The following is a 14,140-nucleotide window of genomic DNA, read 5'->3' as shown; positions in this document are numbered from 1 at the left end:
TGAGTAGCAAAACATCTCAGAGCCATTCTCTCATACAGGCAGCTCCAGGGCTCAGGCAGCCTCTGCTTTTGATGCCATTATGGCTCAGCAAAGCACTGTTGATATGCAGTGTTTAAAGGTGCCCTGTTATCACCAAAGACATGCTGGCTTCCCACTCTGCTCTGCCCTAAGGCTGCAAACTGCTTCATCCAGAGCAAAAGTGGAGAGCTTGGAGCCAGGGAACAGCAACGAGCTCTGTGTGACCCTTCAGGAAGGACCATGTGCTGCTGCCCTTTGCCTTTGTGAGGGTGAAGGGGGTTTGAGGGCTGAAGGCATCTCAGTGTTGCATGAAGAAAAATCCCAATGTCTTGTTGAACCCACCATCCACAACTACACATGAAGTACCTCATCCCTTCACATCTCCTTTCCAGCAGCCTCCTGCACCCCCTGGGGAAGGGGAAGGAGCAGGGTGGGGGCTCACACAGACTTTGCTGACTGACCTACATGCTTCCCACATCCCCAAGAGACATCTCCAACCACGCACCCCATGGGAAACATTCAGTGTTTCAGTTTTCTCTAGTGTGGAACAAAGATGAATAATTATTAAGATTCCTACAAGATGCCCACCATGAATTCCCAGACCTGTGGAATTAGTGTCCCCATCTGTGATCTTCTAGAAGGGGAGATGGCCACTGCCTAGTGCTCTACCTACAGCAGCTCCCCTGGGCATTTTTCGGGTAGTTAACTTGCCTTTAGACTCAGAAATAACCTTGACTTATCTCACGCAGGGACCTGCATATGGTGGCTGTAATATCTCAGCTGGTATTTGGCCACATGTTCCTGTTCCAAAGGTGGGCACTTGAGGCTCTCCTACCTGCTCTGCTGCTGGTCCCTTGGTGCCCCAACACAGCCAGGTTGGCATCGCTCCTACCTCTAGCTAAGATTTCAGCTGGGGGCCACTGGAAGCTCTGGGCACAAATTTGGGGGTGACTGAGTGGGAGAGGTGGAGTTTGGACAGAAGGGGTACTGGAACAAGGTAGAGAAAAATAATTTAGGGATGTTAAGCTGTGAGGGATCGCCTGTGTGGTGCAGGTAAAAACCTGCACACTGGCAGTTACAGCAGAGCAAAGGCACACCTGAGTTGTTTATGTGCCAGGCTGTACCACCACGCACCATCAGACTGGTTTCCAATGTATTTACCAGTGGGAATGTTGATGCCTGGTGGGAGTGGGGCTTACAGGACAATAATTTTGGGGTTAAGGGACCGAATATTAATTTTCAAGAAAATATTAATTTAAAGCATAATCCTTCTGAGTTCAGTAGCCTGAAAGAGATTTATTGTGATTTTATATTATTGTAAAGTCTGAATTTGGCATATTGTAACATTTTGTAAGAAGAAATTTTAGCAGAATGCATGAAACTACAGGTTTGGAATTCTGAACATTTGTCTTTTTTTTGTTGGACTTCCTATTTTTTCCAAACGTTTTCCTGGGGGTACTTTAGATAAAAATATGGCCAGCTCTATCTCTGTCCTCACAGCTCCCATAAAAGGCAGCAGGGTCTGTGTAACTCTCATTTTCATGTGATTTCACAGTACCCTAGTATCCAGTTTGCTAAGGCTGGATGAGCTGGTCTGGCCATCCAGGCTGGGATGCTGCAGGGTCAATCTCTCCTGCATTTTTTTTTTAAATGGAGATTCTGCTCCTATACATCTATTTTTCCAGGTTGCAGAAGATATTTATGGTAGAGATAAACCCCATTCTTGATTAGCTCTTAGTGGGACTGAAGTCAGTGAAGTGAATTCTGCGCTGTCTCATCCTTCTTCTGTTTGCTGTGGCTGGGACCTGTGAAAGGACTTGGGTGAATTAAGCTCCTAGGCACAGGGAACACATTTTATTCTGTATTTGCACAGGGGCAAAGAGTGGAGCTCTGGTCTGTTTGCAGTCCAAACAGTGAGTTATAATGCCCAGCTTTCCCAGTGCTTAGTGAAGGTTGATTTTTGTGTGTGGGAACTGCCTCTCTCCTCAAAACAGCCCTTTTGCCCCAGAGCATGGTGCAAGCGAGGACATCTCTGTACTCACAGCTCCTCCAGCCGCTGGCACTGGTGGAAACTGGGCAGCTCTTCAATTTGGTTGTGTGACAGCTCTCTGCAGGGGAAGGACAGGACAGGAATGTTAGGAATCAAAAACCAGTGCCCCTGAGCCCTCCCAAAGCAGGTACTGTTGGAGGGTAGGATGACTTCACTTCATTCTGCACAGCTGCAGAGCACTGTAACCCCAGGTGAGGGGAATCTCCACTTTTGGGCAACTCCAGGTGAGGGGGATCTCCACTCTGCACACACCTGGTGCTGGCTCTGAGTGTCTCTGTGCAAGGTAAGGGTTGCCCCGTGGTTTCCCCACTCGTCCAGCCCCAGCCCAGCTCCCTCCAGCCCAGGCTGTGGATGGATGGAGCCGGGGTGGGCTTGTCCTCCCCAGCCCCAAGTCAGCTGGGAAACCCAACTGTGCCACCTTCTGCCATGCACAGCCCCACTTTCTGTGGGTGAAGAAGAGAGAGATTTGTGCCAGAGCTCCTGTCCTGCTGCCGTGGATGGAAGCTCACAGAAGCTGCAGATGTGCCTGCAGAGCCAGGGAGGTTTTGGCCAGCCAGCTGCTCAGCTCCCTCCTGGCATCCAAACCAACTGCCTGCTCCCCATTCAACCTTTCCTGGCTTTCTCCCAAGGCTACGGAAGGGGTTGTGGCATTGGCAGGGTTTGATTCAGGACATTACAGACTGTGAAAATGTCTGGTCCCTTGGTCCCTATTCTTTTAAATGCTGTCAGTTGAAAGTAGTTCCCAACAAACTCCTCTCCCACTGGTTCATGGACAAGTGTCACATCAGCATCCAGAGTAGAGTGACTTGATAGTCAGAGGAAAACCCATCCTGACATAACTTAATGAGAATTTATTGAAGCTGAAACAGGCTGGGCAAGGAATAATGTTTAAACCCAGCTCTTTCCCCCACCAGCAGAGACTGGATTTGTGGTTGTTCAAGGGAAATTTGCCCCAGGGTAAAGTTTTGTATGTGGCTTCTCTGCCGACTTTCCAAACTTGGTTTCCATCTTTCTGCCAATAAGTTGCTGCTAAAATATTTCAATTATTTTTTTTTTTTTGCCAACCCCCTCACCAGCAGTTTTCCATGGTGGAGAGGAGGAGGGAGGGAAAAGCAAACAAAAGGTTTGTACTTGGCTCTGGAGGCTTCACCTGGTGTGAAGAAAGAGCCTTAGCTTCAGTCACTTTTCCCTGGTCCCTGTGTCAGTACATTAGGCTTGACAGGGCTGTGGCTTAGCTAACAGTGCTGGGGGGAGAACCAGCCCCAGGAGTTATTTTGGGTTCCTCCAGAGTGAGGGTAACCAGATGAAGCCCAGTATCTACGAGCAGAGCAGCCTCAGGCACTGAGGCTCTGCTGGGGACACACCAGGATGGAGGTGCTGATGGCATCGAGGGACTTCAGCTCTGCTCAGGGGAGTTTCACCTATTTCTGCTTGAGAAGAAAGACAAATCCTCCAGAGCTCAAAGAGTGTTTGGACCATGCTCTGAGGCACAGGGTGGGACTGTTGGAGTGTCCTGTGCAGGGCCAGGAGTTGGACTCCGTAATCCTTGTCGGTTCCTCCCGGCTCAGGATGTTCCATGATCCTCTGAAATCTGTGCCCTGAGCAGAAGCTCTGGATGAAAGCAGCAGGATGGTGTTGGGCTGACGACAGAGGTGACCCTGCCTGTGCTTGCTGGGTTCAGTGCCCACCCTCTGCCCCTGCTCCTAGAGCCCCCACACAGGATCTCTGCAGAGAACCCACACCATGGTGGGAGGGCAGAAATGCAGCATTAACTGTGTTGTCTGTGACCAGGTGTGTCACAGTCATAATGCCAACCTGATGGACTGTCAAGGGGCTGGCACAGCACCACGGGGTCTGTGGGGACAGGAGACCAACACATTTCAAGGGCAAGAGAGATGTAAACACGCACAAACATTGGCCCACATGCTCTCTCTCTCCAAGCTCTGAAAGCAATGCAATTAACGTCAGGAAAGTTCACTAGGGAAGAGGAACAAGGAAAAAGGTGGGGTGTCCCAATAAAACTCTCCCACGGGGAGCAGGCAGCCACAAAAAACAGGCTCTGCTGTGAGGGTTTACAGTCTGATAACTTGCAAACTTAAACAGAGGTCTGGGACTAAACAGCCTGGGCCAGTCCAAAGGCTGTGCTTTTGTGGCAAGTTATCCATTGAATTGGTCCAGGTGTCTAAAGCTGAGAGATTTTCCCTACAAGGACAGCTGGAGCCAAAAGGCTGTAATCTCCTAAGTTACAAGTTGTGTTCTTTTATTTTTATTTTTATGTTTCACTCTTGTTTCCAATTTCTGTGATCAAGAATTCACTCCTGTTGCTTTCCTGGAACAAACTTGGGTTTTTTTCAGCTTGCTTGTATAAAGACTCTTGAAAGGCAAGCCTCCTGTTGCCCTAAGGCTGCAAACTTGTATAAATCTGGCTCATGACTCATTTCCTGAGGATGTCTTTGACTGCAAAGTTGGGGATCTCAGGAACCAGGGGTGTGATTCCTGGGAATCACATCACAGTCTTTCTGAGATGTTGATTGTATCGTGTACCAAGTTAAAGAAGAAAGCACACCCTCCTCTCAGCATCATTCAGTGCCCAGCTAAGCAGGCAGAGCCAAGGACACGTGGAATCTCTGAGCAAAACCCTGATCAGGCTCTGCTGCACCATGTGAGGAGATATGACCTACTGGCCTTCCAGGTCTCTATCAGGTCAGACCTGATCCCTCACTGGATGTGAACAGGATCCTTCCTCCAGATGATGGCACTTGCTGGAGCTCCAAGTGCAATAAGCCAGTGCTGGGGCAGAGGGTTGTGTAAATGTGATGTCCTGCTGGGTTTGGGGCTAAGAGCTTCGGCATAGGTGGGAGCTCTGAAATGCTGTAGCCATTCTTACCCACCTCCCTTTGCACCCTCTCTACCCTCCTTGCATGGGGCAGACAGTCCTCACTGGTGCAGAGCAAGAAGGATGTGCCTGATTGCAGCCCTGGGACCAGAGCATCATGCTGGGATGAAGCAGCAAGTTCAAGAACAAGAACGAGCTCAAGGTGGTGATTTCTGCATGGAAAAGATAATGGGAACAAGAACCACAGGGTGGTCTTTCATAAATTGTCCTCTCCCTGATCTAGACCAGTTCCTGACAGCATTTTTCTAAGGACCAGGCAGAACAGAGACACAGGTTACTCACAGGATTCGGAGGCTGGGCAGCTGCTGGCACATCCCTCTGGGAAGGAAATGGATGCCTGCCCGGGTCAAGGTCCTAGAGGGGCGGAGGAGAGAGAAGAAATGGTGTTGCTGAGAGCCAGCACACAGACTCTGTGACCCACAAGCCCAGCTACCAGTCTCAAATAGTGGCAGGAGAGACAATATCAATGGGGCAATGAAAGGCCTGGAGAAGATAAAAAACTGGCTGGCAGTTTTGGAAACAGGTCCTGCTGCTGGACCTGGCAAAGGTGAATGTGCTTCTAGGAAGTTCTGGGGCGCTGCTGAATACTGAATTAACATGTCCTTGGCTGTGTTGAGGGCAGATGGCAGTGCCCTCTGTGGCACGCTCTGCCATCCCAGTTCCCCATTGTCCAGAGTGGTGATTTGCCTGGAGCCAGGACTGCCTCAGAAACCTGTGTGTAGGGGATGGATGGTGTGTCCCTGTGTCCCTGAGACAAGGCATGGCCAGGTCACACCCTGGGCTGGGGTGCTCCCACTTTGGGCACTGCGTGGGGACCAGTGCCCTAGGGAGGGGCCTCCAAGTGTCCTCTGAGTCCCTGCTCTCCAGAGCTTGATGGGTTAAGGAGGGGATCAGAAAGGTTGCAGGAGCCCCAGCTTGGGTGGCAGATATTTCCTGTCCTGGTCTGCAGTGCTGGCCCCAGTATGGGCAGAGACACTGGGTCTCAGCAGACCATGCTGAAGCACTGCCCTCAGAGGCTCATTCCTTCACAAGTGCAGGAGGGAAGGAAGAAAAAAAAAAAAACCAACAAAAAAAAGATTGGAGCACACTCAAGAGTACTGAGAGAGCAACTCACGGAGAGGAAAGCTGCGTTCAGGAGCCACAGGGGTGAAACGAAGCAGAAGGGTGAGTGACCAGGGAGAGGCAGAGCTGAATACTGCACAGCACTGTGAAAGTTGTCCTCACTGAAACAGCCTGGACCGCCTTGAAGGAGGAAGAGCACAGCTAGCAGGGTAAAAGGGAGAGAGGTGCCACTCACAAAACTTCTAGGCTGGTGGTGCCTTTAAGGTCCGGGAATTCTCTGATGTCCGTTGCACCATTGAGTGACCTGCAGGGAAACGCAGGGGGAGTGAGGTGGGCAGAGGACCTGGAGGCAAATGCAGCTGCCCAAGGTGCCAGACCCATCGGCCATGGCAGCAAATCTGCTTCCTCACACCCAGACATGGCATTGGAGGCCCAGCCCCAGAGTCTGGGAGCAGTCCCCGGAGCAGGCGCCTCGTGCAGTGCAGGCGCAGTGAGATGGAGCTGGGCACTTCTATGCAAGGAGACTTGGCAAGCTCAGAGCCTCTCCCAGCCACTGACATTCTTGGCACGATCTCTACCCAAATTAAATAAAAAATCCTCAAACAATTACTATGGGGAATGTAAGCAGGGCATCCCACCCAACCCTCGCTGAGTCTGTGCATTTGGATCTAAAGAATGCAGGGCTATTTGAATGATTTATTTTATTTGCCTGCGTGTGTTCCTGCAGTGAGAGGCTGGGTGAGGTTTATAAATAGAGATTTTGAGGTTGCCTCTGCCTCAGTATTTAGTGCTGTGCCACAACAGGTTGGCTGAAAAGCCAACGTGGAGCACTTGTTTTGGTCCGGGTGGTGCCCATCCCATGGTGGTGGCCCCAGACCAGGCTTAAGGTCAAACATGTGAAGGAAGCTCTGTCACTGCTGGCTGCCCAGTGTTCCTCCACTTCTCTATCTTGTGGATGAAGGCAGATGCATTCAGTGTCCTTCTGTTTGGGAAACTACACAACAGTAGCAGAAGTTGTGGTACTTGTGTGTGAGGTCTTTGCTGGTCCCGAGGCACCTGTGGAGACCTTAGAAGGCTCCAGTGCCTGTCAGCTGGGTGGGCAGGAGGAATTAATTTCTGCTTCCTTTTCAAATTTATTCTTCCTCAGAAGAAAACATCTGCAGTGTCTACTCCTTGGATCATCACCTTTGGGGCTGGCCAACAGAGTGGCTTCATGGTCCTTTATTGACACAGAGGCTCTTGAGAACAGGAAGGGAGGAGGCCCCAAAGATGCCCAATCCAACAAGGTTGGAGCTTGGATGTGTTACAGCTTTGAAGATGTGCTTGGTGAACTTACAGAGTGTGGAGCTTTGGCAAGTACTGGAAAGCAGACTGTCCAACAAACTGGATGGGATTGTCATAAAAATGGCTGCAATGGGAAAGAGGAACCAGTCAGAGTCTGCTGCACACAAAGAGAAGATGCTATTACAGGTCAAGAGCCTTGAAGCTACCAGCAGTAAGCTATGCAGGAGGTGCTGTGAGGTAGCCTTGTTCCCAGAAAACCCCAGGCTCTCCCACTAGCCTGTTTTGGCTGGACATTGGTACAGTTGAGGTCTCCTGCTGCTCTGAATGAGCCCTTTGGGGTTCTGCTGAACCAGGCAGGCTAGAAAGATGTAAAGCCCTCCTTCGACCCTGCTGGAAAACACCTTGCACTGGAGGACACCTCTTCTGACCACACATACCCACAGCACCAGCACCTTCCCTACTTGTCACAGTCACTGGAGAGAAGTGAGCTCTCCTTGTACCCAACAGGTTTTTGAGTCACCTCCTACAAGAAACACTTCCCCCCACTGACTGAGAAAGACTTCAGATGGGCAGATCCAATGGAGAGATGAATATTCTGGATGTCTGTGCCCCCATTGTTACTCCGGGGATGTGTCCAAGGGAGATGGGGATGAGGCTGGTTGTTTTGAGTGGAGCAGTGAGTATTTTCACCCAGTGTCACCATGGCTTTCTTTCCAGGTGTTGTTATTTCTGTAATTTAAGTCCAGATTGGACAAGCAGAGCTTTTGTCACTTGCCATAATTTCCAGTATCCATGTGGTTCAGAGAAGAATTACCCAAAAATCTCTACCTGTGTCTGGGCCAGAAGGGAAACGAGCTGGCAACTGGGTGTATGTGTCTGCAGAACTTTGTGTCCACAGGTCTGGGCAGACACACAATGATCTGGTGTCCCAGCTCCCTGACACGTGTAGTTGCTGCTGTAGCTGGCCAGCAGCTTTTCTAAACACAAGGAATAAACACCAGCAGATGTCCTCCAGGGCTTAGAAGGTTTCCATGCAGAGCACCCATATTTTGTTCCTTCATTGCTGCAGCAAAGTTCAGCTGCAGGGAAAGGAGAACTCACCCAATAACCTGGGGTGTAGCTGAAAAGGAGCTATTTCAGCTTGTGCTACCCCATGGATAACAAATGTCAGACTGTGGTCATGCTGACCACTGTCAGAAATCCCAACCAAAGACATCAGGAAATGCCCCTTTCTGGGTAATATAAAGATGTAGGAAACATTATTTAATTTTCTTACATTGTTTGGAGGAGGGGATTCCCAACAAATGCGTTCTCTGGAATAGCTTTGATGTTGTTGTTATGAAAACCGCTGGTGGGAGAAAAAATATCTTGTTATTAATTACTTAAATTAACCTTCTTTCCTCAACACTTTTAAAGCCAGAGAGCCTTCAAAAAAACACACAAAGCAGAAGGTGTCCCAGCTGTAGCATCATCCCAGCAAGTGAACAAGGTCTGTGGTTTGGCAGGACAAAGCCACATTTACTCTGCTTATAGCTGGGTGCTCCATATGTGACTCCACAGAACCCACCAAGGATACCAAGACTTAGGGTTTAACACTTTACAGGTCAGGAAACAGGAGCAAACCAAGTACAAACTTTTCTACCCCCCAGGAATGCTAATTTTTATGGATGGTCTCCACTGCAGCTCCACAGCTGCCAACCAGAGTGCAGTAGGAATTATCAGCCCTTGTGACTTCAAAGGATTTGTAGTTCTAGCTGGGATATTTTTGGTTAAGCTTGAGAACATTGCTATCAGCAAACTTTTGCAGGGGAAGAGAGCTCTGGGACCACAGTGTGACCTCCTGTATACCAAAGGCAGCCACAGGTGTCTGTGTCAGGGGCTAAGACCAGGCTCTGGGTGAAGCCCAGCTTGTTTAATAACACAGGAGTCTCAGTAGGTGAATAGTTGATGACTGTTTGAAATTTGCCTCTTCTTTAGTGATGGCCATTTCAAAAGCTCTCTCAAAGTGGATTAGGGACCTTATCTCATTTTAAAGGTGAGAATAACGATGATATCTGGGCTGAACAGGGAAATCTTGTGAGAATTCTTCCAGTAAAGAAAAAAGTAGTGTCAGATTTTTACTCTGAGAGTCCCAGAAACAACAGCAGCTGCTTTTGTCCCACCCCTGCCTGGCACCAGTGTGATGCAGGAGCTGTGGATCCACATCAACTTGACCCCACCTTGGGGCTTCTACCTTCATGTTTTGGGATGTTTTCTCATTTTCAGTGTCTCCTAGGCTGACCAGTTAGAGGAGGGAGAGCTATCCACTAAAAAGGTCATAAACTTTTGTAATTCCCTGTTATAAATTCATCCTAAGGGAGTTAAAACAGTTTCTGCACATCAGAGAAGGTGATACAGGGCCTGCAGAAGCTTTGCCCTCACAATAACACTGATAACTCCAGTTTGTGGTCCCAAGCTGGGGAATGGACATCAGAAGTAGCCAGAGAATAGATGGAATTTGAGTCCTCAGATGCCAGAGGAGAGCAAAGAGCTGCAGGAGGAACCTGCTCCAAGGCTGACAGGGATCTCCCACTCTCCTCCACCAGTCATGATGTGAAGGCTGATGGGGATGTGATCAGAGCTGATGGAAATCAAGGGGATAAACTGCTTTGATGTGCATGGTGGAGAGGGCTGTGAAGGAAAAGAAAAACTTGGACTGAGTGCTGTCCTCAAGTCAGAGCATGCATGATGCTTTATTGGTCACCCTCCACTGGGGAATAGTTTTGAAAAGGAATAAATAGGAAATCTCACAGCTCCTGCAGTCGGCCCAGTGTCCTGATAGCCCCGGGGAATTCCAGCAGCTCATTGTAGTTTAGATCCCTGGAAGACACAGAAGGGAAAAACATTCATTGACGCTGCTGCAGGAACTCAACCGTGTGTGTCTGTGCTGTGCAGCCACGGAAACTTGGGCCTTAAGCATGAGAGACAGGTTTTTCCTACTGTGCTGATCCAGCCACTGCCTGGAAACGCAATCTCACGTTCCTGCGGCAGGAATATTCTCTGCCTGTCAGGCAAAAGTCAGTCCAAGCCATGGCTGCTGCAGTTGGGACTCTTTCCCCCCCCCCCCCGTCCCCCCTATGCCCAGCATGGGGCAGAGCTGCTGCTTCATGTCTCCAAAGCACCCTGTCCCCTTCTGCCAGGAGCTCACCCCCGGGGGCTTTGGCTCTGAGTAATTTTTCACACCTTTCCAGGTCAAAGTGGGATTCTCTGAAGGACAAGAAACACAACAGCAACTTCAAGCTGTGTGAGCCCCATAAAGGGCTTCTCTGGGCCCCCCCTCCCTGTGGTGCAGAGGGGATCAGGAGACTATTCCCTCAGTGTTTGTCCTGGGGACACGACTGGATCTCCCTGCCCCTGGGACAGCTGTGACTGGGAATAGTGGGAACAGTGGGCTGTGGGAAGACAGGTCTCCTTCTGATGGGTGGGGTCAACTCCACATTGGAGTCTGTGAGCCAAAGCTGGAAGGCATGTGCAGGAGGTACTGACACTGTTGAGCATTAAGTCTTATTTGCCATATAGTAAAATTAGTAAAATATAATATGTTGGTTGTAATGACAAGTGTAGAGTTTACCTGCCCTGACCTGGCAACCAAAAGAGACATCTGAGTCTGAATGAAACCTCATGGGCTGTATTTGTTCTCCAAGAATGGGTTTCACCTCAGGAAAAGGATTTATTTGAGCTATGGGGCACTGCTGGCAACCTGAGAGCAGCAGCCCTCTGAAGGCACCAATCCTGCTGCTGGCCCATGGAGACTGACTGGGCTTTGGATGTGCAGCACTTCTCCTCTAGCATTCCCAGTGCTCTCCTTGGAAGGCAATTCCAGCTGTCACAGTAACATTTGACCCTGTCCTGGCCATCCCACTTACCAATTCCCTGAAGTCTGACTGCTCCCTACCTGCATGACACTCACTGAGTTTTAAGAGGTAGATACCTTGGAACATGAGAGTAATTACTGGCTCCTGGAGATTACTGTATAATAACACTTAATGAACCTCAAAGTAATTACCATGTAACCTGGATTGTGGTTTATGGAACAGAAATAACCGAGCATTTACACAGCAATGAGCTGCTGCCCAATTACCCTGTAATTCTCATCCCCTGGGCCTGGTCATTACGTTATGATCTCTCTCAGCCCCCTTCTCTCTTACATATTCTCTTACTACCAGTGCCCCTGCTTGGGAATGACTCTGGCACCACCCTGACTTTGCCCTGAAGGTGTTTACACAGGAAATGAACCCAGAGAGTCTCTCCAAATTGGTTCTTGTTCTTCCAGGACTCCTCACTTGTATGACTTATGTCTTAGGGAACACTTATCAGGGAATTACAAGATAGGGCACCAAACCAGAAGAAAATTATGGAATGAGGCTGTCTTGGGCGGATTTTGTCTTTTTGCTGGATTCCCTGTGAAGCTCAGGGGATGTGGTGGGTCCTGATCTGGCAGGGATTGTCCCCTGACACTGAGGGCAGTTTTCTCTCCTCCAGTTACGGAGGGATCTTGCTGCTGATACTTTGAGTATGGATTTGAGCAAATGAATCCTGCTCCTGTAGGGCATGGAAAGGGTTTTCACATTGTCTAATAATTGGCAGTGCTGGCAATCAGTGGGGAAGGAGCATGGGGCTCGTGATGAGACCATGAGCTCTACCTGCCCACTGTGTCCTGTCTGCCCTCTGCCCACTGTCCATCACTCTGTGATGTGGTGGCTGCTGTGCCTGTCCCCAGGACCCAGAAGTGGAACGGGAGTGATGTGTCCCCTCCTCTCACCAGCTCACATCTCTTAGATACGAGAGCTCTGTCTCTCCCAGAGAGCTCACTCTGACACACTCGGTTCTCTCCTGGGTCCAAGCAGATCAGTGGTTTTCCTCAGTCTTCTCTGCTTGATCCCAAATGGGTCTGTTTCAGAATAAATAGCCCAAGACATGACTGCTCACAGCCTCACTCTTTGCTTGTGGCTCATTATCAGCTGCTTGGATGCTCTTGGCCAGTGTCTATGGAGGCATCATGGCCTGGCTGAAGGCTCACACTGCACAGCCTCAGTTACCTGAGGGCAGGACTGTTAATGCACATCCTCTCTCTGCAGCTCAGGAAGGTACAGGGGTGGACTTCCAAAGAGAACAAGCAATGAGAAGTGCAAGCAGGGCACCACTGGGCATTTTCAAAGCGTCAGTCAAATCTAATTAACCTCCAGATCACTGCACTGGTGAAATCAGAGGGGCATTAGCAGCCAAAGTTGACCCACGGCCCCAAATCTCTGCACATAAGGTGCATAATACCTTTAACAGGCTCACCCTGCAGTGACTCCCTGAAGTTACAGGGAGGTTCCACAGAGAGCAGGAATCTGTAGAGGTCGTTCAAAGCTGGGTGTCTGCCTGCAGCACTTCCCTCCCTCGCTCCACAAACGGGCTGGGATGAGCCTGTCTGATGCCAAGGGACAGTCCTTGGAAGGGAGGGGCTGTGAACCTCATCCCCAGGTGACACTGCTGCTGTGTCACCACTGCTGTGGGATGCTTTGTGTGATGGCACGAGGCTGAGTTTCTCCCCAGCGACACCCGATGTGTCTGTGAGCTGCTGACAGATGGAAGACATTGCCCAAGAGAGAGGAGGCTTGGCTCACCTGTGATTCACTAACAGAACAAGGGATCTTAGATCTGCAACCAGTATTACTTACAAGGAGTAATTCACTGTGCTGTAATATTTGCTCCTGTCTTTCTCTAAAAATGCGTTTCCTTTCCAGCCTGCATCTGTTCCGGGCAGGCAGGTCTTTCATCAGCAGATGAAGGTTCTGTCTGTACCTCCGTGCGTGTGCAAGTACGTACAGGACCAGTCCTTCCTGAGCGAACACACACCGTTCCCAGCCCTGGCAGCATCCTGGGGCCTCCCTCCCTTCTGCACTTAGATACAAAGAGCATTCATTGTGTTCAGCAGCTCCTGCTGGGTAAAGCCCATCTCGGAATGCTGGCAGACACCGGGCTTGTTGGAAAGTGGAAATGCAACCAGGTGTAGCCGAGACGCTCCGGCCCGGCTGCCAGCAGAGACAATGTGCCCCTGCTCGCTCCTGCCAGTGCTTCCTCGGTTTGGAGGAGGTGAACCTCCCTCCTGGAAAACAAACCCAGCTCTTCTGGGGAACAACTCCCCAAGAGGTGCTTGCAGCCATCTCCCCTGGATCGTGTGCCACTCGCACCGCCCGGACTTGTCTCCAGCGCTGCCCCCTGCCCGGCTCTGCCCATTTCATGGGGTTCAGCTGGTTGGAGGAGGCTTCAAGAAGCCAGTGCCTGAGATGGTCCTCAGGTGTCATCCCTTCCCTGCAGTGGGGCCAGCCTTCCCAAAGCCCAGACCCAGACCAGGACACAAAGTTGGCTTCTCTTTCCCTTCTCCTTCTTTCCCAGAATCTGAGTCAAGCTCTGGTCCAAGAATGACCCAAACTCAGCATCCAACCCCCACTGTGGTGTCCCTGGGGAACAAGGGGAAGTTTCTGCTCCTTTAGTGTAATTCAGTTCTTGGGTCTTTCCACAGGTACCAGCAGGGCTCCATCCATCCTAGACATGGCTCCTCTGCCTGCTCTCCCGTGGTGCATCTGGCCCAGCCTGGGTGGCCAGTGGTGGGTCTCCCAAACCACCTCTAGAGCAACAGAATTTCCTCCACAGAGCACATCAGTGAACTGCCATTGTTCACAAACTGCTGGATATAGGAAATGGACCTGCTGTAGCAAACATCTCCAAGGGTCCCCTTTCTCTCCCTGCCTTATCTGAGGTGCTTGGGCAATGCTTTGTTGCTCTCAGCTCCACACTCTGAC

General features: G+C 50.3%; 1 protein-coding gene across 2 annotated transcripts in view; it reads right to left on the bottom strand.

Moving 5' to 3' along the window:
• LGR6 (leucine rich repeat containing G protein-coupled receptor 6) overlaps window positions 1–14,140 on the bottom strand; it is a 133,814-nt gene that overhangs the window by 14,191 nt on the left and 105,483 nt on the right. For both annotated transcript variants that reach the window (XM_051771656.1, XM_051771657.1), the window contains exons 7-12: window positions 10,101–10,169; window positions 8,587–8,658; window positions 7,363–7,434; window positions 6,262–6,330; window positions 5,247–5,318; window positions 2,061–2,126 (exon numbers count right to left, since the gene is read on the bottom strand). In XM_051771656.1, the coding sequence (XP_051627616.1) occupies window positions 2,061–2,126; window positions 5,247–5,318; window positions 6,262–6,330; window positions 7,363–7,434; window positions 8,587–8,658; window positions 10,101–10,169 (420 nt within the window). The remainder of the gene's footprint in view (window positions 1–2,060; window positions 2,127–5,246; window positions 5,319–6,261; window positions 6,331–7,362; window positions 7,435–8,586; window positions 8,659–10,100; window positions 10,170–14,140) is intronic.

Source organism: Manacus candei, unplaced genomic scaffold (assembly GCF_025592945.1).
Source record: "Manacus candei isolate 608988 ecotype Guabito, Panama unplaced genomic scaffold, ASM2559294v1 h1tg000139l, whole genome shotgun sequence".
NCBI classification, from domain to species: Eukaryota; Metazoa; Chordata; class Aves; order Passeriformes; family Pipridae; genus Manacus; species Manacus candei.
The sequence above is the reverse complement of the archived record's forward strand: the minus strand, read 5'-3'. Positions and strand labels throughout refer to the sequence as shown.